The sequence below is a fragment of the Diadema setosum genome, chromosome 1 (assembly GCF_964275005.1).
Source record: "Diadema setosum chromosome 1, eeDiaSeto1, whole genome shotgun sequence".
Lineage (NCBI taxonomy): Eukaryota > Metazoa > Echinodermata > Echinoidea > Diadematoida > Diadematidae > Diadema > Diadema setosum.
In genome coordinates this window covers 24,798,135-24,823,019 of record NC_092685.1, presented here as the reverse complement: position 1 = coordinate 24,823,019, position 24,885 = coordinate 24,798,135, and the positions used below count along the sequence as shown (strand labels likewise).

General features: G+C 38.3%; 1 protein-coding gene across 1 annotated transcript in view; it reads right to left on the bottom strand.

The window, feature by feature from the left end:
* Nucleotides 1-24,885, bottom strand: part of LOC140227593 (uncharacterized) — a 127,856-nt gene that overhangs the window by 9,132 nt on the left and 93,839 nt on the right. The window contains exons 4-7 of the mRNA XM_072308045.1: nt 13,704-13,804; nt 7,489-7,608; nt 5,941-6,091; nt 370-515 (exon numbers count right to left, since the gene is read on the bottom strand). Coding sequence (XP_072164146.1) covers nt 370-515; nt 5,941-6,091; nt 7,489-7,608; nt 13,704-13,804 — 518 coding nt within the window. The remainder of the gene's footprint in view (nt 1-369; nt 516-5,940; nt 6,092-7,488; nt 7,609-13,703; nt 13,805-24,885) is intronic.

The following is a 24,885-nucleotide window of genomic DNA, read 5'->3' as shown; positions in this document are numbered from 1 at the left end:
AAAAGGGGCCCCGCATTATGGTGCGAGTCACGATTTGTCAAGAAGACTTGCATACATGATCTATATAGTTCGGTATATTAACAGATTCTGTGACCATTTTTAAACTCCTCAGGTCCCCTGTATGGAAATGGTATTAAGATTGTGTCTAGACAAGTCACCAATGGGACTGACAGACAGCAAGTGAATTTGTGTATGAGATTACAACCCTATCCTCCCCATCTCATACAATGGCTTGCAGAACAGGGATATGAACTCTGGGGATTTCACTTTCTATGTCCCATTTCTTTAACCTCAAGTACTCTCATGTGCACACCGCACCTTATTCATGTCCGGACTGTGACCCTTGCCCATCCTTTGACCCCATCCTACCTGGACGTTGTTGTTTCTCAGATCGAGGAGCTTCAGGCCCGAGTTGTGCCTCAGCATCCCTCCGATGTGGATCGCGTCCGATGGCATCAGGCGGTTGTCTGCCAGAAACAGCTCCCTCAGGGTTGAGTTGGTGCGCAATGCTGACACTAACAGATGCGATGAAATAGACGACATGGTCATGAGAATACATCAGGATGGTCACATAACACTGCAAACTGTTACTGAGGTGTAGAGTAAATTTTTCAGAATACCAACAAACCTGAAGATGATGGAAATTGAGTTTGGAATATTCATAGCACAGTTTGAATCTACTATTTTAGGATGTCCAGTATCCATGGTAACATCCTCTGAGAATGCTCATCCTCTTTTCAATTGCATGTCTGTTGGTACAGTCCCCGCCCCTTCTCCCTACTCATACTAAGAGGAACAGATTGTGACGTAAGATCAAATTTTAACAATGAAGACTACAACATACAAGAGCCTTGAAAGTAAGAGAAACACACTACACAATGTAAAGTGTAATGCTACATATTCTTTAGAACTGGCTGTAATAGAAGAAATGAACAGGAGAGAGTTGTGAAATTCTGAAATTTTGATGCTTTCCATGCTTTTTTAAGCCAATCAGTGATGGCAGTCACAACCACACACTTGAATACAAGAGGTGAAGATGTCATCACCACACAAATTTACACTGAACAGTGCAAAGATCTGCACCCCAGTCCCTTTATCTATCTATCTATTCATGTATATTTGTATTTATTTATCTATTTATTTGTTTATTTATTTACTTATTTGTTTGTTTATGTATTTATTTGTTAATTTATTCATTTATTATTTGGCACAAAAAAACAAACAAACAAACAAACAAACAAGAGTAAGATGCATCCTTTGAATCAAATTAGTCCAGTCTTGTGATGACTTAGACAATGACTATTTGGGGGAAAAGAGGTTGCAATTGCTAAATCATCAGCATGAGACATCATTTTGATAACATTTTTGTTTGTTTGTTCATAACATAATATCATGGTTCTGAGCAGATGACAACACTGCCTCTTCCAATTTGCATGTATCCAGTATGTGGTAAAAACCTGCGACACTGCAAAACTCAATCAATTTCTTTTTATATTTCATTTCGATTCAATTCAATTCAATTTTGTCTTCACTAAACAGTACAATTCTCTATGTCCAATCTGGATGAAACTTCCATCATTGTGCTCATTTGATATTACTTGTATTCATCAAACTGACTTGAACATAATGTGGAATGGCATATTGAGTCATCCATGTCATCCTTTTATTTGTTCCATTTTTAGGACTGCTTTCATCTTTGTCTTTGTCTGGCACCAAAAGACACAATTAACATTGACTGCAGTCAATATGCAATTTTGACACAGCCGTCAGGTTTGAAATGATTATACTGTAAACACACTGTACATGTCGCCAGAACAAGCAAAGAGTATTGCAAGGAAGTTGTGAGCCCAAAATCTAGAGAGATGTGTTTGAACAATGTCTGACAACCTCCCCCCTCCCCCCCCCCCCCCCAAAAAAAAAGAAAAAAAGAAATGAATTCCAAATATTTACGCAAGAGTCATATTACGTTGGAAGACAGCACTGGTCAAGTACGTAATATTGGTGAGAATTGGTGAGAACAAGGGGGAGAGCTAACATACACTATATGTGAGTGTATACATGTGTGTACCAGTATGAGTGCATACAACATGTATGTGTAAGAGTGTATGTAAAATCTGTCATCACAATAACTGGACATAGCTGAAGACAGCGAAGGTGAGAAAATTGCAAAATAATGTAATTTGGCATGAAAATGAGAAATGCTATTTTGCAGAAGAAAAAGGATGATATTCTTACTCCTTGACTGACTTTCACAGCCTTAGAATGCTTCACAATTCAAAACTAGTTGGTGATACACCTGTATTGCATTGACCTTATGTGTTTAAAGGGACTATACAGTACTGGCTGAGGTGGGGATTCAGGTTATTCCTAAGTGAGATAATGAGAAACCTCTTATGACATATGAAAGAGCATGTAATTTTTTAAGAAGGATTCAACGTTTATTTGATGAAAATTGGTTTTCAAATAGCTGAGATATCCAAAAAAGTGATAATAATAAAAGGCGACAGGCCACGCCTTTTATTAGGCTCTCTTTGTTTCACCTTATTTTTGGATATCTCAGCCATTTCAAAACCGATTTTCATCAAATAAACTTTTGATACCCCTTAGAATAGCATGCTCTTTGACATCTCATAGAGTGGTTTCTGAACATCTCGCAAAACGTTAAAAGCTGAATACTCACCTCAACCAGAACTGTACAGTCCCTTTAAATGTCTCAATCTCCTACAAGCGTGAAAGCATTTCACTTGTGCTTTGTGATGCTTTTAGCTTCATTTATACCATGAATATCATTCAGAGAAATTCCCAAGTATACATGAAAGACAAATACTCAACTTAAAAGAAACAAATATATTTCTAGACTATTATGAATTGTTTGCTAAAAGTTTCACTCGAGTGTTCTCTGTAAATTGGCATCCTTAAGTACTAGTCTCCAAGAAAATAATCTTCTTAGAGTGAATGTTGGAGAAGATTTGCCCAATGTGAACAGGACTCCTGACAAAGAAGACATAAATAGCTTGTTGATTACAGCACTGTGCATTCACATACTGAGCCACAGGCTGACGGCCATGGATTTCATTCAATCATCACAACAACTTCCTCAGAATTTCACCTAAAATAGAAGCAGCCCTGATGAAAGTTGTGAAATTGTATCTTTGTTTTCTCCCGAGAATGATTGTGTAATAATTCATAAAAACCAAAACAAAACAGGAAAGGTAAGAGATTGCTTTCTAGATGGGCTATTTTAGGTTGTATGCAAAGAACCCTGAAAACACAGCTTCATACTTATTGCATCAGCATGAAGTTCGTGATATTTAAAGTCTTTCTTGACTAAGGAGAAATATTTCCACTTGTTATTTTGTATAAAAATTACAAAGCTTCAATCTCTTTATCTAGCTCAACCTGTGATGAAGGAATTAGAAGTCGGGACTATTTCCTCTTTTTTTTTTTTTTTTTTTTTAAATCAATATACTCAAACAGAGGTTGAGTATTGCTTTTTGAAATTATCTGAAAACATTATATAAAACTAGGCTTTTATTATAAAAGCACACAACATGACGGAATCATCTTTTTGTGCACGGAAGATACAGTCAGGTACACAGTCTCAGTAAACAGGTTTGACAGGTAAATCACAGGCATCACTTCAAATCATTGCTTCTTTTTTTTTTTTTTTTGTACATTACAAGAGCCCTTCATGAGCTTCAAGACATTGACTTGACCTCATGAAACCTCCCTGTGGCGCTCCTTCTCATTTACTAAAGTTTCACTTTCTTTTTATGTGGGCCATCTGACGCAGTATTTGGTACCCTGGTGTACCAACTAAAAATTCATCATTTTGTTGAATATATCGTCATTATTACTTATTTCTGTTTTCTTGGTGCTGTACCCTGGGTTTCCAAAAAATGGGTGAAAGTAATTTTCAGTGCTCTATGCAAGAAGATTTTGCTGTGCTAACAATTTCAAAACATGCTTCAATGCTAACATTTGTACATCCCTCATTTTTTTCTAGAAAATAAAAGGGATACATTTTCATATATTTTATGTAAAACAGATGATTGTTGGGTACTGAGCCGGGGATGTGCTACAAGAATATTTTCTGTCTAGCTAAAAATGTACATCTGTGGTTGCAGAGGCAAACTAATCATTATAATATGAATAACTTGGTCTGGAATTGCTTTGAATCAAATTGCCAATTCTCGTTGCTGTATGTGCCAATGCCGGTATATCTCCACGTCTGCAGTAGACTGTTCACAGGTGCAGCCGTAATTAATGACTGATCCGTATATGGAGAGTAAATAATGATCGCTCCTTTTACATTGTATGCCCAGGACATGAGGGGCTCGGCACTTAATTGCATTCATAGTCAAGTTTGTTCAGAGATGAACTGTCTGACTCATGTGACTATTTAAGGCACATAATGTAACAGATGGGCTATTTATTAATACATGATCTACCTATGGTATCTAATTTATGCAGAGATTCCCTCTATCACTCAGGAGTGTCTCCTGTGCCATGATATCATGTGTCATCTGTGTGTATGCTGTATGCATCACCAAATTCAAATATCTGTCTGTGCATGTATGTGCATGTACGCATGTACGGTACATACATATTTTACATATGTGAGGGTCACAGTAATATCAGAACTCAACTCCCCCCCCCCCCCCCTTCCTGTACGGTTACACCTACTCATCGTATGTAATAACTAATACATTGTAATTTGATTTACTATTTCCTATAGACACATTGACCATGTCACAGTGATTTTGTCGTATAGTAGGAAAATACTATACTGAGATTGAAGATAGGTGATTTGCACAATCATAGGGAACCCCCCCCCTCCCCATAAGTGAACAGAGATATTAGTCCCACGTAAGACATGAAAAATGCAAATGACCAATCACATCTACATAAAGATAAAAACAAGGCCCTAAAGATTTTTGTTTCTAAAATTAGATGCGAAGAGAGACACACTGCTTGAAACTTAGTCTCACGGCATTCATACACAGAGCAAAAATATTGAGCCAAAAACTTGATACAATGTACCTTATGTACAGTACAAATATATCAAAATTTGTCGATTTTCTGTCTTTCCTCTATCAAAGCTAAGAATATAAGTTCTTGGAGATTAGAACTCATCCCACAGTCCTTAAAAAAATGAATACATACATGTGTAGAAGAGAGTAGAAACAGTAGAGATCCAGATACCGATAGTTCGATCATTTCACAATGCAGGAAAACTCTGTTAACAACAAAGTTGCTTACGAGGTACCGCTTCTAACGAGGCAAATTTAGCGGTCCCAATTTTCCAATCCTGGCTTTAGCTGGTTTGTTTTTTAGTAGGTTTACATCAGGCTTCTGTTTTCAATGAGGTGAAAATTTGACAGTCCCTGGCCCTGTTTCATAAAGCTGTTTGTAAAGATATGCACAACTTTATTCAATGACTTGAATATGGCAAGCCAAGTGAGTTTCCCAATCATTGTTAGTTTCAATAGCTAAAGATGAAATTTTGCAGATGATAATGATGATTCTTACATGTTAACACACATTTTTAGTTGAAAATGTATTTTGTCAATGTAGATGAAATATTGACATAGAGTCTAATTTGTTAAAACGTAAGGAAAAAAATGGGCACACATATTGGCACTTCATATTCCAGTCGTTTGTAAAGTCATGCGCAACCTTAGGAACAGCGTTATGAAACAGAGCCCAGGGGGGTGTTTCATAAAGCTGTTCTTAAAGTTACGAACGACTTAAGAGCGACTGGTGATCAGTTCTTGTGCTGAATTATGGAAATTCTGATAAGTATAGCACAACAGAACTTATCACCAGTCGTTCTTATGTCCTTCGTAACTTTAAGAACAGCTTTATGAAACAGTGCCCAGGTAACCTCGTAACAGGGTTTCCCTGTCATCGTTTCTGACGAATTCCACGAGATCTTACTGAGTAGGAAGTGAGGTCTGCCGGAAAGGTTGCAGGCTTCCAGGTGGAGAGCCGCTATGGAAGAGTCCACCCTCATGGCCCGCGACATGGCCGGCATGCTGTGCTCCGTCCAACAGGTGTTTCTCGCATCAAACGTGTGCAGGCACGGCGTCTACAAGGGGGGGGGGGGGGGGGGGGGGAATGGGGTGGGGGTGGGGTGGGGTAGGGGTAAAATACAGAGATGCATAGCAGATCTTGATGTGTGCATCTTGGTTATCTAATGACATGCCTTCCTGCCCGACCCCCCCCCCCATTTATCACTTCACGGGCCTAATTACACTGCCACAGTGTATTGTTTATAGCACCTATTCATTCTCTGCTATGAATTACCAGATGAACACCAGCGAAAGCCATCACCATCTATTGTCAGAGGTGGCTATTGCTTGAAGAGCAAAATCCCATGGAGGATGGAGCAAGCGTAGGATGTCTGCTTTAAAGGACAAGAAATTAATGTGGCGTTAACGGAAGACGGGAAGATTAATTCTCCCCTCAGACCCTTGTTTTCATCTTTAAAAGCAGACAGCGCTGTATATTTATTTTGTCTGAGAGCATTTTTCATGAAAAGAAAAAATCCTTCTCTTTGCCCAACTGTGCTCCAATCATCAAGTTAACTTGGGAACAGAGTTATTCTTTTGCCAAAGTAAATATGGGTTATTATTTTTCTTATAGTTTTACAATTTGTTAAAGCCTTTTTTTTTTCTTTTTTCTTTTTTTTGAATGCAGGGAGTCCCGTATAGATAATGGGTGACTTTAAAGCTTAATGCCAATGTTGATGTTAGTGCTATCTCAACAGTAGCACAAAGCCAGTAGCATCATCCATAATCCGGAACTTAATATCAGTCAGTGTTTGCAGGTAGACCTAAAAAGTATTACGTAATTCTGGTAGCTAGTGGTGTCTGTTGAACTGAGCTCCACTGTTCTTCTTGGTGATTTACATGATGTTTTCCCTAATGGCCAACAACAGCTTATATGGCTTGTAAAATTTGTAATTTCAAGTTAGTGTTGGTGTCAGCACGGCAAGACCCACATTCACGTCCACAGATATGTGTCGTCCCCACTCACATCTAGTACGTGCATAGTATATGTACGCAATAGTCACAGCTGGAAAGTACCAGGTACACAAACACTATCACAATCTATGCCCAGGAGAAAAAATTAGATTGTCTTATTTCGGAGATGTTAAGAAGTTTGTAGCACTTTAATCCTCTTCCACATCACCAGTCTATTGGAAAGCATTCACAGCTGCAGCTTTTTGTATTTAACTTATAGAAAGCGCAATCACTTTTTTTGGCACGCGATCCCTGTGCAATCACATAGACTTAAGAGTGGAGTGAGGGTAACACTGGTTCAGGGATCTATAACTGTGAGTGGTGTTACTTGCTTTAATACCGCCATTAGTAGTGGAGCTTATACTTGATATTACCAGGTACCTATTTCATGATATCCCCCGCTGCATAAACACAGAATACAGCATAACAAGTGATTCCGTTACTAGCGAGATGCCCTTACCCGTCGTAGGAGTCTTGATGCTGCCTGCCAGCCGCGGAATCCTATGGACCTGTTGCTGGCAAAGATTAGCTTGCAGGTGGACTGGTAAAACTCCACCATATCACACATAGCCATGGTGGCCTAGAAACAAAAATAACAAAAGAAAACATTAAAAAAAAAATGACCACCTGCTTTACCACCTATATAAAAGCATGATGGAGTGTGACGGAATTCTGCAAGACTTTGATGACTTCTCTGACGAGGTTGTACCTTTGAGTTGGAGTGGCTTCTAAACTGCAACAGATTTGTCAGAAGAATTTTCCAACATTTACTGCCAAAATCCAGGAAAGACAAATATTGGTAATCATAATGTTTCAGTATAATGATTTTCAAAGCTGTTTCTTTTAGGTCCACCTAAAGTGAAATGCTTATTAACCTTTGCTGTGATGAAATTTCTGGAAATGATTTCACTTCAAAGTGAGAAATGCTAAGAATTAAATTTCAAAGTGTCGGTCTACAATTACCGACTTCCCCACAAAATCTATGTTAAAACAAGGATTGGTGTTATTTTTCTTAGACAAACATCTAAATTGATGTTGAGAATACACCCTACCTCATGCTCCAGCTAAACTTGAATGATGTCTCACGATACAGACCTATTAACATTTGGGTATAATATAGATATTCCTCTATAGTATTGAGCTGTTCCTTTAAGATTTTCTATTTGTTGAGATATGATACTCCAGGTTTCTTTATTGCCACATTTCATCTGTTTATTTGTATTTCTGCTTATCTACCTACCTTAAAGGGATGGTACAGACTTGGTTGAGGTGAGGATTCAGCTTTTTGACATTTTGCGAGAAATTTAGAAACCACTCAATAAAATGTTAAAGAGCATATAATTCTAAGGGGAAATTGAATGTTTATTTGATGAAAATCAGTTTTGAAATGCCCGAGCTATCCAAAAATTAGAGATCGTAATAAAACTCGTGGCTTGTCACATTTTATTCGGATAATCTTTTTTTGATATCTCAGCCTGAGCCATTTCTTTCAAGACCAATTTTCATCAAATAAACTGTGAATTCCTCTAAGAATTACATGTTCTTCCATATTTCATAAGAGGTTTCTCATTATCTCACAAACACACACATACACACATACACACACACACACACACACACACACACACACACACACACAGACATAAAGCCCCATCTAAACCAAAACTGTACCATCCTTTTAGTGTATAGACCCTACTTGACTGGCATTGGTCTTTGAGTATAATTCTGCTGTAGCAAATACTGTAAGAGTGGATTTTTTTTTTGAATAATATTTCATGCTCAGTCTGCTAATATGAATTTTCAATTCTGCCCAGTCAAAATGTAAAAGTGTTTTACATACAACAAGCAAAAAAATTTTGTCTTTATTTTTTGCTGTTTCATGTGACACAAAATGCGTGAAAATTCCACTTCTACACATGTAAACTACTAACACAGACTTGCAAACTTTGAGAAAAGACTCACAATATAAGCATGTAAAAGAGACTTGTTGTGGTTTTGATTTACTTGACAGTCCATCGAACAAACCATGCTTCATGTGGTTATTCCTGTTCCACGTTATTAATTACCATCCACAACTTGTCCGTACTTTCGATGCCAATGACATTCTTAGACGTTTAGACTGAAAGGGTCAATTACTTGGTCACAATACCACAACTGGGAAGTGAACATGTTAGGCATCTCAAATGACACAACACCAGTCAGATAGTGAAGGATTTAAAGGACAAGTCCACCTTCATATACATAAGGATTGAGAGAACGCAGCAATATCTGTAGAACACAAAATTTCATTTTTTTTTTTTAAAGTACACATTCCCTCGACTAGCTACTGAGGGTACTGTGTTAATATTATTCCCCCTGCCTTCTGAAAGAGGCAAGTCAAGTGCTCTATTTCTGTGCAAGAAAAGTGAAAATATGTTGAATTTTCTTTATATTTTCCTTTATCTTAATATATCGTTCTACACACGTGACATCACAAGCTGTATTAGTCTTCTCATCCAGCAACTGCAAAACTGAAACTTCAAAAATTCATTACTTTTGAACAGATTGTCCAATTTTCCTCATACTTTCACTGATGTGTTCTCCTGATATTGCTGCATTCATTCAATCCTTATGTATATGAAGGTGAACTTGTCCTTCAACTAAATCCTGAAAGTGTGATTCCATCGGTCATTGAGATGCATGGCTTCCGTGATGATGGTTAAGTGCACAAAATTAAGAAAACTTTGGCACTGGTATCCATATACACCAGTCATGAATAATCTTGAAATTGGATAGGAGAATCTTTAGCACCCAAAAGACAGGAGTAAATAACAAATTCTTCCTGAGGAGCACGAAGCAATACTCATCTTGAAGACCAAGTGGTGTAGGGATACCATGCAACGGAAAGACTGGCCCAACTTGGATGTATTCAGGAATCCCGGTAACAAACTATGTACACCTTTGTTATTGATCTCTATGTAAATACACACGCACACACAGCCAAAAAATATCGACTGGAGTTGACCGTTCGAATAAGAGTTTGCTTATTCAAATTCATGAAATTCTTCCGTCGAGATGCTTTCATTGCAACTGATTGACAAATTGCCCTGCATCAACGTAAATAAGCACTGAATTGATCAGTGTTTAGTAGTAGCCATGATAAAAAATCATGGGTGTACATACTCGAGCGTGTACGCCCATGATTTTTTATCATGGCTACTACTAAACACTGATCAATTCAGTACTTATTTATGTCGATGCAGGGCAATTTGTCAATCAGTTGCAAAGAGTATGCTTCATTGCATGATATTCGTTGATGGGTAATTTTATTCCTGCTGACCTGTGCTGATTGTGGTTTGAGAATGGAGCACGGTGGGCAGTTAATGTAGATCAATTCGATCCAACCAACCCTCTCTCCCCGCGCTACACTGTCTTTGAATGGTAAACACTCAGATTCAAATACAACACTCGTCCAAAGTATACTTTAATGAATTTTTACTTTTTCTACAGAAAAATTTAGCCTCTGGTTTCATAAAAAAATTTCATACTGTAAAAGTGGATGTTTTAGGGCAAATAATTTTTTGTGCTCAGCCAAGTAAGAAGAGTTTCGCATGTTTTTCATTCCACAGAATCAAGGCATCAACTATTTGAACATATGGCAAGCAAAAATATTTGCGTATTTCTATTTTCGTGCTGGTTTCTGGTTGTGCAAAATGCGCGAATATTTTAACACCATGAAAATCTCCCCTTTTACGGAATATCGCATTAAAAGCTGAAAATCATAACACAGTTTTGTAATATCATACCTAAAGAGAGCATCTTGAATTAAGAAACAGCAATGATGCATGATTTAGAGGGTAATGTCAAACACGACCTAGCTCTTGGGTGTCAAATCAACTTTCTAAAAGCATGTGTAACTAGAGAAGCACTCTGAGAGCGCAGACCTCCACCAAGCATGCTGCCCATTTCCACCCGCACTGATCTTGTTCTTCCACAGAGATCAGTGATTTCCACCCATACGTACTGCATTGTGTGCTGAAAGCCGCCCGATTTCCCAATATAGAAGCCTTTGTTACGTCATAAACCCTCAGCTGCACCATGCGCCTAAATGCGCCTCGCCCTAGCAGAAACTAGAGCACGCACTTTAGTGCGCGCATGCAAACCTCAAATACGCGCAGCCTGAACTCCCAAGTTCATTGACCCTACCTGCCTAAATATCAAAAATCCTTCATAAATTCCCCAAAAATTCTCGGATCACTACCAAAAGTTAATCGTTTGTTACTTGTGTCATTCTAAACCTTTCCTGCAAGTTTCATCTCAATCCGTTGACTACTTTTTGAGTTATTTTGCACACGGACAAACGAACGAACTAACTAACAAACAAACCAACGGTAAGGAAAACATAACCTCCCCCCTTGGCGGAGGTAATAAACAGAGAGTAACCTGGCAAGAAAAGAGGAGTCATCTTAATTAAAATATCAGCTTCCTTTTCCATGAAATAGTAAGAGTTCAGAAGTGAAAAAAAAAGGAGAGAAAATGTGATTAGTGGTAATATTGTCTGGCATCTAATTGCAAATATGACAGGTAATGTGGCAATTCTAGTCCACCGTCATTCACTTGGTGGCGTCACGACTCAAATCACTGTAGAAAAACGGCTCAGAGCAATTCCCTTTTGCGTCACAGCCTTTCCTATTGTGTCCTGATGTTCCACCGGGATTAGGTGAAATTATATCGCTGCAGAGCACAATGTTTGATTATCTGAAAATTGAGATCACGAATGGGGTTTGGTGGGTTGGGAAATGGTTTGCCTGTCAGGATTTAGACTGTAATTGCAAGCTGAAGAGGTAATAATAAGATTTTGTTGTGCCACTCTGCAGAATAAAAGATCTTCTCACAGCAGTGGGTGCATCATAAACATACCATGCATCCATACAATATGTTTCTCCAGACTAACTGACAGCAAAGTTACAAATTCTTTGTGCATTTGAGGCACACTGGGCACAAAACTCTAGCAAACTAATCTTGGTGTGTTGGCATTGATTGTGTCATGAATATCTGTGAAATCACACTCATAATGTGTATGATTAAAAAAAAGATGAAATATCCTATTTTTGGCACATTTCCTGCTGCTAGGGAAGAAATTCATGTAGAACTCTTCAAATCATCCCGGAAGTCATATGTTGAGACTAGTTACCAGTATTGTTGATATGAAATGTTGAACTGAGATGGATACATGCTCTCAACATTTGGAAATTGTTCAGCTGTCTTTTTAAATACGGATTTATTTTTCAAGAGGTGCAAAGAACAATATGTATTTACACTAGTATGATTCAATGCATTGGACTTGAACGGAAATGTGCGTGAGAGAGTCACTAATTATTGATCACTGAAATAACGACTACTGTCCAAGACAAATGCCTATGAGGCACATAATCCCTGATTTATCATGACTTCAATCAATGACAAGTTTGTATGTCTGTTGTTGTTGTTGATGATTAAGATCTGAAGAACTGTGCCCACGGCTGTGCAGCGAGTGTGGCAAAGGGAAGAATGCAAAAATTCTGACATACACATCAAAGAGATCGTGCCAAGATAAGGAAATGTAACATACATTTGGCTGTTTTGTTTGTCTTGTTAAGGTGGACCTTACATTCTAGTATCTCAAGTGGGAAATAAAATCAAGTCATTGTCTACTGAAAACTGGTGGTTCCTGCCCAGAGTCTATGGAGATTTCTGCACTAGTAGGGAACAAGTTAACTCCCATCATCCAACGGCACACCTTGATATGCAGATGAAACCAAGTGCTCAAGGCGAAAAGTTGGTTTGCATCGACTTGATCCTGTTATTGTGCCTCACAGATTCTGACCTTTGTGGGGAAAAAAAACCCCAACAACTATAGGCATCACAAGAACTCTTCTACAGGGACTTAGGGGAGACGAACGAGGTAGGAGAGTCAGCTTTTGTAAAAGTCACAATATTCGGCCAATCCGGCCAAAATCGCTTATCTGGATGAGCGCCGGTCCCGACATGGCCGGATAATCGAGGTCGAACTGTACCATACTATCATTTTGCTCAGAATCTACTCATTTGAATAGTTTGTCCTAATATATTCATTCATCAGGTTGAATGAAACATGCAGTTAAATTCTCGACCTCGTATGTATGACACTAACAATAAAAAATTTGAAATCATTTTATGTATTTTTAGTACTGTATTTCTGGGCAGGGTTTGAAATGACAACTCCTTTTGGTTCTATATCCTCTAGAAAAAAAAAAGGAAAGAAAGGAAAAAAAAAGTTCCAGAGTGGAAAAAGGTTGGTAAAGGAAGGATATCTGGGATTAAGATAACATCATGGTTGACATTCAGTGCAGCATCATATATTTTGTTATACAGGCATGCTTTGTTTTGCTTTTGTTTTTGTTTTGTTATATCTATTTCAATATGGTTTAAAAGAAAAACCACTATCAGTGTCAGGGTTGTTTTTCGGTGGATCCATATATCACTTAACAGTATAAAACAACACATGATACAGTATGAAATGTGACATTCACAGAAAGAGGAAGAACATATTGGCAATGTAAGGGAACAGTGGTTAACTTGATATAAAAGAAGAATGTATTTATAGCAACAACAACAAAGGGAACATGCTTTTTGTTTATTCCAAGTTACAGGAAGCAAACAAACAAAAAACTTTACCTCATCATCCATGCCTGTACCCTCGACGTCGATGATGTTGAACTGGACTCTCTTGAACACCTCCTCCAAGGTCTCAACTGCTTTTAAGTCCAGCTTCTCACCTGGAGATGAACATGATGAAAAAAGAAAAAACAATACAAAAACAAATGTTGATGAAATATTTTAGTGCACTACACAAAGCATAAAACTTACAAATAATCATTACTTGAATACTCTGTTATTTTCACAACAGCTGATCTTGCCAACTCTGCATTTTGAAGTTGCTTTCAATATCTACAATTCATTAAAATAATTCATTCACTTTTCAAGACTACTGCAGAAATTTTTCTCACATCTTTTTTTCCGACAATCGTTGAAAAGGTCCTTCACCTCACTAAATATGTAGACATCATAGAATGTCAATATTATTAGAAAAAAAGTAGAGTCTTTCTCTCAGCTCTCACACACACACAAACACACATGAAAATACAGAAAATGAACATGTGTATTTTAATATTCACTGCAGCACTATGTATGTTCATTCAATTGATCCCTGCACAAACACATAAGACATCTCTGTGTTCAACCATCATTTCTTCTAATAAGAGACCAGCCCCTGCAATCCAACTAAATGTCACACTGATTGGTTTTAGAATACCAATGCCACAAAGCCAGCTAGTAATTCAATGTTTTTAACACATGGTTACACTTTAAAAGAACATACCAGCGATTTCAGGAATGGAAGTAATCGCAATTAACGTACTAATATCAGCAAGAACAGCAGAGAGGATTACCGCCTAAAGCAGGATTTTTGCAACCAGCTGCGGCAGGGAGAATGAGGGGGTGGATCATACGAGTGACAAGCAGTCAACTTTTTATTTCAACACAGTGTGGGGATGACAAACCACACCTCGTGTAGGACTACACATGACAGTTTCATGGGAAATGACACTTGTTTCTACTGATTAATTTTTTTTAATCATTAAACATCGTTATAATATGAATCTCACAGCAGTTTGGGTAACAGAAATTTATTATGAGAGAAACCTGCTACATGTGTTCAAATTGTTGTTAAGGAGAGCTTCCATGTCTTCCTATTATGTGGACCAGCATAATGAATAGGAAAAAATAAAGAAAGCTTGTTGAAGACTGTTTACACTCATAACTATCACTTTTGATAAGAGTACATGGGACCATTAGATAACATGTTTTTGTTTTGTTTTTCCACATATGGTGTTATAATGTTTGCTATATGATGCGGTTCTTGGTACCCTGGGGCACAGATCAAATACGCCAGCCTATCTTTTTCTGCATCATTCCCTATAATGATTATTTTAAAAAAAATCATCATTTTTATTGTAACACATCATAACTGTGCAGAATTGGCATTGGAATCTTCTCACCGACTGCTAAACTTTGGCCGCCATGATTAATAGCAATGTGTAACTGTAACTGTACATCTCACACAAGCTGCTGCGCAATGGTGTAACCCAGGGTATGACAGCACCCTGGGTAACAGCACGCCACATCATAATAATGAAGATTTTCCTGCATGGTGTTACCTTTCTTGAAGTTTGCAAACACTATAGGAAAGATAATATTTTCTTCCTTATGAGGATGAAATCAGTGCACGCATATGTGATATCTTTTTCTGTTGATTTATGGAACACTATCTGTCACAGGGCTATGAAATGACATGAAAAAGTAACAATGATGGAAGAAATATTTGCAATCTTGTATTGAGTGCCAGCGCACCGTTGGCCGTCTGAAATTTCAATCACTTGCCAACGGTCCTGGACGTCGGTGGCCAATATTGGCAGCACAGGTTGCACACAGACCCCTGGCAATTACAGCATGGCAATCACGAAAAGAGATTGGTTTCTATTTAGGGTGCACGCCTATGCTGCGTCTCTCCACAGGTTTCTCTGAGAAGCTCAGAGGTGTTTCACACTCCCGAGTGAAGACATTTGTCCGACATGTCCAGACACAAGTTTCATGCTAATGGAGTTATTTTTGGCAAGCCTGAAAGCAAACCAGGCGGGGTCGTGTTTCTCTCAAAATGTCTTTCGTAAATCACACTCGGCCGATGGTGATCCAGATGTGTTTTGTGATTAGATTTTGCATGATTCTTGGTGGATGTTGCACTACGTAATGAACGGCTTAACCTCTGCAACACAATTTAGGTGGTTACGGAGCTTGCTTTTGCATTCACACTCTGCAGTGTTCTGTGGATGTACACATGTATACTCTTGCAACAAATGAGCATCAAAAGTTATGTATTTTAGGTGACGGGTCATGAACTTTGTTCGGAATGTCTCTGCATTCTGCGGTCGACAGTGTCAGGATCTGAACACGGTAACTTTACACACATTGGGAAGCGTGTTTCATAAATGAGGTTCACCAACAAATTCTTAGTAAAGTCTGAAACATCTCTTTGAGTGTTTTTGAGCAATGACCTTATCAAGGGGTGACTTTCCCTGAGGAAGAGGCTATCCTCACCCAACTCGCTGCGCCTCTCGAGAGATCCATCGTTAATCTAATCTGCGGCTCATTAAGGAAGGCGGATGATAAATCTATCCTGCACATTTACGCGCAGTAATAAAAAAAAGGAATAGAGGGGGAAAAGAATGGGAAAGGAAGGAGGGGGAGACAGCACAGATATGTAACTATGTAGGCCTATTGCTTGCTTCAGGTCATGTGTGTGTGTGTGTTTTTGTGCTTGAGTAGGTCAAGAGTTGAATGTGAAGTGGTTACCACTAGGTCCTGGCTTCAGTTTTCTCTTACACATTTGTTTGCTTGGTTGTTGTTGTAGCTGTTGTTGTTATCATTATTATTATTATTATTATTATTATTATCATTATTATTATTATTATTATTATTATTATTATCATTATTATTATTATTATTATTATTATTATTATTATCATTATTACTATTATCATTATTATTATTATTATCATTATTATTACTGTTATCATTATTATTATTATTATTATCATTATTACTAATATTATTATTATTATTATTATCATTATTATTACTATTATCATTATTATTATTATTATTATTATTATTATTATTTTATCATCATTGTTTTTTTTTAGCAAGTCTTGATGATCAAAAAAGATTGTGTAGAGTAGAGAAGTCTTCCTTAAATCTCTAGTGTTGGCAAGGATTTATGAAGCACGTACGCCATCTTGATCTCAACGTGCCATCTTGCCCATTAGCGGGATCAATAAAATGCAAAGTGCCTCTATACGATGTACGTACACGTGTTCAGAAATGCCTGCCTGCCACACATCTGACCCGTATATGCAGCCAAGAAAACTGAATTCTGTTGTCACTTGGTATTTTTATCACACCTTGCTGCTCCAGTGCTGTCTTGAGCAGATGTGAAAGGGTTAATAATATTCCACTGGCCCACCAATAGAGGCAGTGTTGACACTGGACAGTCCTTACAGGTGACTACATGTGCTACAGCTCTATATAAATGATATTGCCGAAAGGTGTCAATCACCCAGCTCTTGCAATTTTGTGGCTAGTTAACTTTTCAAACTGTGAGTTATAATATGTGAGGAACTCATAACTTGGACCTTCTAATTTTTTTTTTTTTTTTTAAAGGGATCATATAGTTTTGGTTGAGACCTAATTTCAGATTTCTAACATTTTTGGGTGAGATAATGAGAAACCTCTTATGAAACATGAAAGAGCTTGTAATTCTATGAGGAATTCAATGTTTATTTGATGCAAATTGGTTTTGAAATGGCTGAAATATCCAAAAAAGGGCGATTCTAATGAAGTGTGGGACCCACACTTTATTACGATCGCTTTGTTTTACTTTGTTTTTGGATGTTTCAGTCATTCCAAACCCAATTTTCATCAAATAAACTTTGAATTCATCTTTAAATGTTATGCTCTGTACTATATCATAAGTGTTTTCTTGGTATCTCGCAAAAAGTTAGAAGCCCAATTCTCACCTCCACCAATACTGTACTATCCCTTTAATCCAATACCAAGACATGAATTGATTTACATTACAAACTTATGGCTTTTTTTTGGGGGGGGGGGGGAATTGCAACTTTAACATTGTAGTATGATACACATATCATCATCATCACCAGTATTGATCACGCATCAGTGATAACAGAATGAAGAATTGGAACAGCTGGTGTTCAGTTTTGGTCAATTATTGACAAACTACCTCCACCCACTGGCACTTAAATGTTTTGAAATGTTCTAATGAAGAAAAAAAATGTTCAAAAATGAGAGATAAATCATGATGAAGAAGGAAAGAGAAATAGCATGGGAAAACTATCTAAGGCTGTTTTATACACCTACAAATTGTAAAACTGATATTGGCATGTATACACATACATGTCTAAGGATGACAAGAGCAAATACAGTACACCATATACCATGTGTAATATTAGTGTCATTTGGTTGGCCAAGTCTATTTGACTTACTTGAGGAAACAGCGGCGACCACATATTTACTTTGGAAGATGATATACATCCAAGCCCCAGTGGCAAATCCCAACACCCATAAACACACACACACACACACACGCACATACCATTACAGACGTACACTGTACATTCACATTCACAGACACATTTTACAGACATACACCATACACACTCACCCACACTCACAGGAACACTGTAATTTTGCTGTTTTGGCTTGTTTTTCTCTGATGTCACACATTCCTAATGGACACCACGAAGCATCAATCGCCATTACAAAAAACAGCTCGAGCAACGCTGGCAACAGCCAAAACTTCTGAGCCATTAAAGAGTAATATATTGTAGCCATGTACATGTGTTCTAAACATGTCATTGATATACAATGGCTAATGATACTGAAAGGGCATAGTGCAATGCATAGCAGCATTTTCTAAATCTGTAAGCACTGTATGCAGGTGGGGGTGGATAAAAGATTAAATGTATTTATACTTTGCCTGCATGTGATTTACTGTAGATGTAATATATTATACAGATATTGACTGGTACGGGGTGGAATATAACATTCTTTGGACCGCCAGGGAGTTATATTTTCCCAAGGGATTATATTTTCCCGAAGCGCGCAGCGCTGAGGGAAAATATGATCACGAGGGAAAATATAACTCCCTGGCGTTCCAAAGATTGTTACATTCCACCCCCTACCAGTCGATATCTGTTATATTAGATGGCCTTGCCCTTGATTATGCTTTACAGAAGAGCCTACACTGACGACGCATAGCCTAACCGTTTATATACGCTCATGTTAGCCCGACCAGACGCTGTGTGCGCGCTGCTGTCGCGATTTTGTACAGCGGCGACTAGGCTCATGTCCTCTAACGACAGTAGGCCCTACTAACGTTAGGCTCAAGTCCAGTAACGACGCTTTAATATAGTTAAGTTAGGCTCAGGTCCAAAAGATATCAGCAGATGTTCTAGGGTCTAGGACCCTACTCACAAAACAATTTCAACTTTACTCTTAGGCCTAACGTTATGGCTTACTGGGCAATTTTTATCATTTGACATTTGTTTCGTAGTAGATCTACAGGTAGCCTAACAGTTAGATTCTAATGTTTGTTAAATGTTAGGGCTAGGCCTAATTTAGATCTAACGTTAGAATCAATTTGGCTCCCCATGTCCAGTGCATCATCTTTTCAACCCCGTGATTTTTAGTAAATTTGTCTTGTGCCAGGACCGGTATAGACATTACAACATTAGGCCTACCTTCTGTCATCAGGAATCTGCAGCAATTTCAAAATCAGTCTCCTTTTTCCTCTGTTGCAGAGATGAACATTGTAGAAACACAGTGATTTGCAAACCAGTCTATTCGGTGTCGTAGTCCTCCACTTATTCGTTGTAACGTTAGGCCAACAGTAAGGTCTAGACTAGTCTAAATAAGTTACGTCAATAAAGATGAATGAATTGTCCTCGTTCTAAGAACTGAACTGAACAAAATGTCTCACAGACTATCAACTCGCTTGTTTTAGGAGATGTTTAGTGGAGTTAGAATCCTTATCCTCCAAATTCTTATCGAGCTCGTCGTCGTTTACTAGACGAAACGGGGTTCCATTTGGAAGTGTGAATCCAAACTTCATCGCGGGCCGAGTGATACGTGCATGTACAACGGTACATCGGTACGGTACCTACCCCAAACCAGGCAAGCCTAGCGCATGACGCTACTCCGCGTCGCGCCCTGCATGCCGTCTACTCTCTCACGTACATCGTGTGTGTGTGTGTGTGTGTGTGTGTGTGTGTGTGTGTGTGTGTGTGTGTGAGGGGGGGGGGGGGTGGGGGTGGGAACAGATTATATCGATCCAGACTGCAGTGTAATATCGATAGTAATCGTTTGCTCGTCCCAGTTACCGATGTGGTCCCACACCCTTATATTGGTGTAATTGTTCTTATTTCAACCGTAAGAGGGCGACACCCATGGAAAAAATATATTCATTTGACCAGTTGGTGAAATATAACGAGCTGGGAAAATATAACATTTGCGATCCTCGCAAACAGTATCATGTGACGCGCTCTTGACCAATCACATACCAGAAACTGTCTAAGCCATCTAATATTTCACAGTATTTTGATTTTTAATACTTTCATGAGTTGCCCGATATTTGCAAAACTGTCTCCCATAACACAAGTGCATGAAGTATGGTCTCCAAGGTGGGGAAATTTCCAAAATTTCTCGTAAAATGATAATACCAGGGGACTTCTTTCTCATTAACTAAACTCCTCAAAAAAAAGTTCTGCAAGTCCAATTTGACGTACAATATTTCTCTCAAAACTATATCATTTCATTCAAATGTGACATCATAAGAAAGCCTGATTACTTATCTTTCAAATGACACCTCACTTGCTATGATTGGGCATTCTTGGAATGTGCAAAACAGCTGAGTATGGGGACAGATCAAAAGTGAAAAGTCACAACAATTCTGCTTTTGATAATGTACAGTTTTAATGAAAAAAGGCCACTGGAATAAGCAATGCTGAAATGACAGTACCTTTCAAAAACTCCCAATCCCTAGACATTAGATGACTGTTTGGTCAACCTTTATGTTTAACTTTAGTCTGCAGATACTACTGCAATTTTTAATTCATGGATGAAGCCTGGAATCTAATGATAATCTCACAATGCATTCTTTTCAAGCACATTCCTTCCCCGAAACGACAAAGCAAATGGGAATTACACTGTTTGACATAACATGTTAGCTCTATTTTGCAACATTTCACATTTGGTCTTTCTTCATACTCAGTCATACTGCTCATTCCAGGAATACCCAGTCATAGCAAGTGAGATGCCATTTTAAAGCTAAGTAATCAGGCTTTATTATGATGTCACATCTGAATGAAATGATATAGTTTTGAGAAAAATATGTTACGTCAAATTGGACTTGCAGAACTTTTTTTGAGGAGTTTATATCACTGTCATTCTCAATCATGAATTTCAACCATTTTCCAAAGTCAACATGAAAGTTCTTTTATGCAAAATATTGCACTCAAAAAATATATGGCATATGCAGGATGTTGATACATAATTTCATAATATGATGTCATACTATTCATCAGAAATTTTCACAAAATATTCACAAAGCTGGCTGCATCACCTGCAGACTACATTTATATCTTCTTCCAAATTTGTGAAGAACATGATGTCATTCTTTCCTTTCCTCAGTGAAGACACATCAGTTAGCTATTTTTGGACGCTGAGTTGATTCTAGAAGCTGAACACCAAGTCAACATCCCCCCCCCCCCCCAACTGATACAAACTGGTTTGACTATTTTCAGTGTGATCATGCCATCGCCATGCTGATTCATATTCTAAAGTGAAGTAGACAAGGCTTGCATCTGTGTGTGAACAAAAATTACCGATTGATTATCATCAATAAATAAATGTAGCAAATACTGCATCTTTTTTCTTTTCTTTCAAATCACAGGCAAACTGGCAAAACTTTGAGAACTCTTCACAAAGTTTGCTTGTCTGTTTACACCAGCAGACAAACTCCTTGAAGTTTTAGTTCTCAAAATTTGGGTCAGTGGTATGTATGCGCAACCAAGAAGAAAGTGTGTGCCACCTGACAGCTACTGATTGTCAGGTAAGCAATTAATGCACTCACGTACATAAATCCTGATGATCATGTACTTTGAGGCAACACCGCAAATAGGCAGTGGACTGGTAAGGTGACTTTGCAAAAGTTTCAGTTGCAAGTGTTCATACTGCATAAACTTTGCAAAGATTTGCAGGGGTTTGGGAATTTTCCCTAGTCTGAATGGGAAGTTTCACAAGAAGTTTAGAGAGACATTTTTCGGGAGTTGAAGTTCATGCTTGCAATACTGTGCAAAGTTTTGCCAGTGTGACCACAGCCACAGGGTAACAATTTCTGAAATATCTGGAAGTAATCACCCTTTACTGTTTGTTTTTTTGTTTTTTGTCAATAAAATACAATGACAAAAAACTGTGAAAGAGTCATAAAGCAGAAGTTATCTTTTCCTAAGCAACTTCAGACTGAGTTATCATTTCTCTTTTATCAAACACAATTACTGATCTAACAAATTGCATACTTGGGCTACAGGAGTTTGGCATGTTGCTGCTAAAGGAGAATAAAACTTAAATCAATATACGTGGATTGAGGGAATGCAGCAATATTGGTAGAATACATCCGCGAAGTTTGGCAAAAATTAGACAATCCATTCAAAAGTTATGAATTTGTAAAGTTTTGGTGCTGCCATCACTGGGTGAGAAGATTACAATATTTTGTGACATCACATATGGAATATGATATAAAGAAAATATACAGAAAATTCAACATACTTTCACTTTTCTCGCATAATGGAAGAGTACTAGACTTTCCTCTCAGAAGGGGGTGGGGATAATATATCTTTAACATACGTCAGTAGAAGGTCATGGGAATGAGCACTTTCCATTAAAGATGACATTTTGTGGAAATTTTTTTATTTTCATTACTCTGTTCTCCATATGTGACATCACAAACTGTATCAATCTTCTCATCCCGTGATGGCTGCAAAACAACTTTAAAAAAATCATAGCTTTTCGGCAGATTATCCGATTTTTGTCAAACTCTGCTATCGTGTTCTACTAATATTGCTGCACTCACTCAATGCACATGCATACTTGGGTTTCATTCCTCTTTAATACTGAAGTTCACACTGTCTGCATTGTCAAGTAAAAACTGCAGATGGTGACAGAGAGTGGACGCTAGACTCCTTTGATAGGTTTCAATCACCTCATCTCCAACAGACAAATAACATCACAGGAGATGAGCTTCCACAAAGTAATTTCTCCACGCCTCGAGATGAAGAAGAATGAATGAATGACAAAAAAGAGAAGAAAGCATTGTCCAAACAGTAATTACTTTCCAACGATATCACAGGAAATGCTGCCAAATGGAAATTCATTACACCGACAACCTTGAACGGAAACTCAAATCCAATCATCAAATCCCCCTCGTATTTTTGAGACATCACTGCCACTTTTCTCACCATCAGGGGAAAAAAAAAATCTTCATTTTCTTCCTGGCCTGCTGAGCAGACTCGCCATAGTTTGCTGATGGCACAAGAACAGGTTCTAATGCTTGCCATGTAGACACAAGGTGGGGGGGCAGGGGGAGTATCTACAATAATCCTGAAAGTGAGCTTGCACATTAAATACAATTACTGATAATGTTACATCTACTACATGAAATAAAATTAGATCAAGAAATAGTAGCAATGATGTAACCAATGATACACATAGACATGATGATGGCAATCGTAATAATGACAAAAATATTAAAAAATGACACCACTACTGGTAATCACCATTTATCAGCATTGTCAGCAGCATCGTCGTCGTCGTCATCATCATTATCATCATCATCATCACCATCATCATCATTACTATGTTCCCAGGAGTTATTTGCTCTTGAGATATGGCCAAAATATCGTTATTTTCTTCGTAAGATGGAAAAATCTTAAGCAGCGTTGGTTCTGTGTCTACCTCACTAAGAACATGTATATGCTGGACTCTGTATCAGAGCATGACATTCCATTACCAATGACAGCTAACGGTGCACTGCTGTTAATTGAGTAGGATTTATCAGTGAATTCCTCCAAAAGTAAAAAAAAAAAAAAAAAAATCAAGCAGGGCGAGCAATGGTTTAGGCAGGACAATCATCAGCATTGAACCACACAGCCTTGATGAGCTGAAAAGGGGGAGATAAAATGAATAAGGATAAATATGAAGAAAGTAATTCATTTCCCTATCAACACAAGTGCTCATTCCCCCAAGGTGCCGTACGGAATCAAATGAGGCCACCTGGGAACCAGATGAGGCTACCTTGGAAACAAATGAGGTTACCTTGGGGCCATCCTCTGTCAGTGGCGTCACCAGCCCAGATACCAAACTTGGCTCTGTCATGCTCTGTGTATGTTCAAGATTTGTTTGTTGTTTTGTTTTGTTTTTTACTGTAAAAGTGGATATTTTTATGTGAGTCATTTTTTGCACTCAGCCAGGTAGAATGAATTCTGCGTGTCTTCAATTCTGCAGAATCAAGACATTAACAACTGCAACATCTAACAAGCAAAAATATTTGTGTGCTTTTATTTTTGCACTTGGTTCTGGTTGTGCAAATTGGGCAAAAATTTCCAAGCGGTGACAATTTCCACTTCTACAGTATTTATCATCGCTGGGGCCTCATCCCTGGGTTCCTTGGGGTAAGAGTGCATCCATGAACAACTTAAGATTATCTTTCCTCAGGGGAGATTCACACAATGTTCAGTGAAAAATAAAAGATGGCCCATGACTGTATGAGAAGAAAGATTGCGACGTTAAAAAAGTTTGGGGCATGAGGCCCGACTCACGATGGAAGATGGCGAAAAGATGGTTGGAAGATAAGGAATTGCTATAGGTCATTACAGCAAAAAAGGCTTAAGTGAGCTAAACACGAGCGGCAAAAGAGAGAGAGAGTGTGCAAAAGGGGCGGGGGAGAGAGAAGGCCAGAGGAAGAGAGTAGGAAGAAGGGGCAGGGTGAGAGGAGCTGAGTTGAGTAGGGGCTGTGAGACAAGCCTCTCGCGTGTGTGCCGAAGATGACAACAATGACGTCAAGCGAGGGCTCTGATGAGATAATCTGCTATTTATGTGCCTGCCTCCGTGCCTCCGAGGAGGCTGTGTCACCGCCATCAGCCATCTGGTAGAGCCCTACACCCCCCTC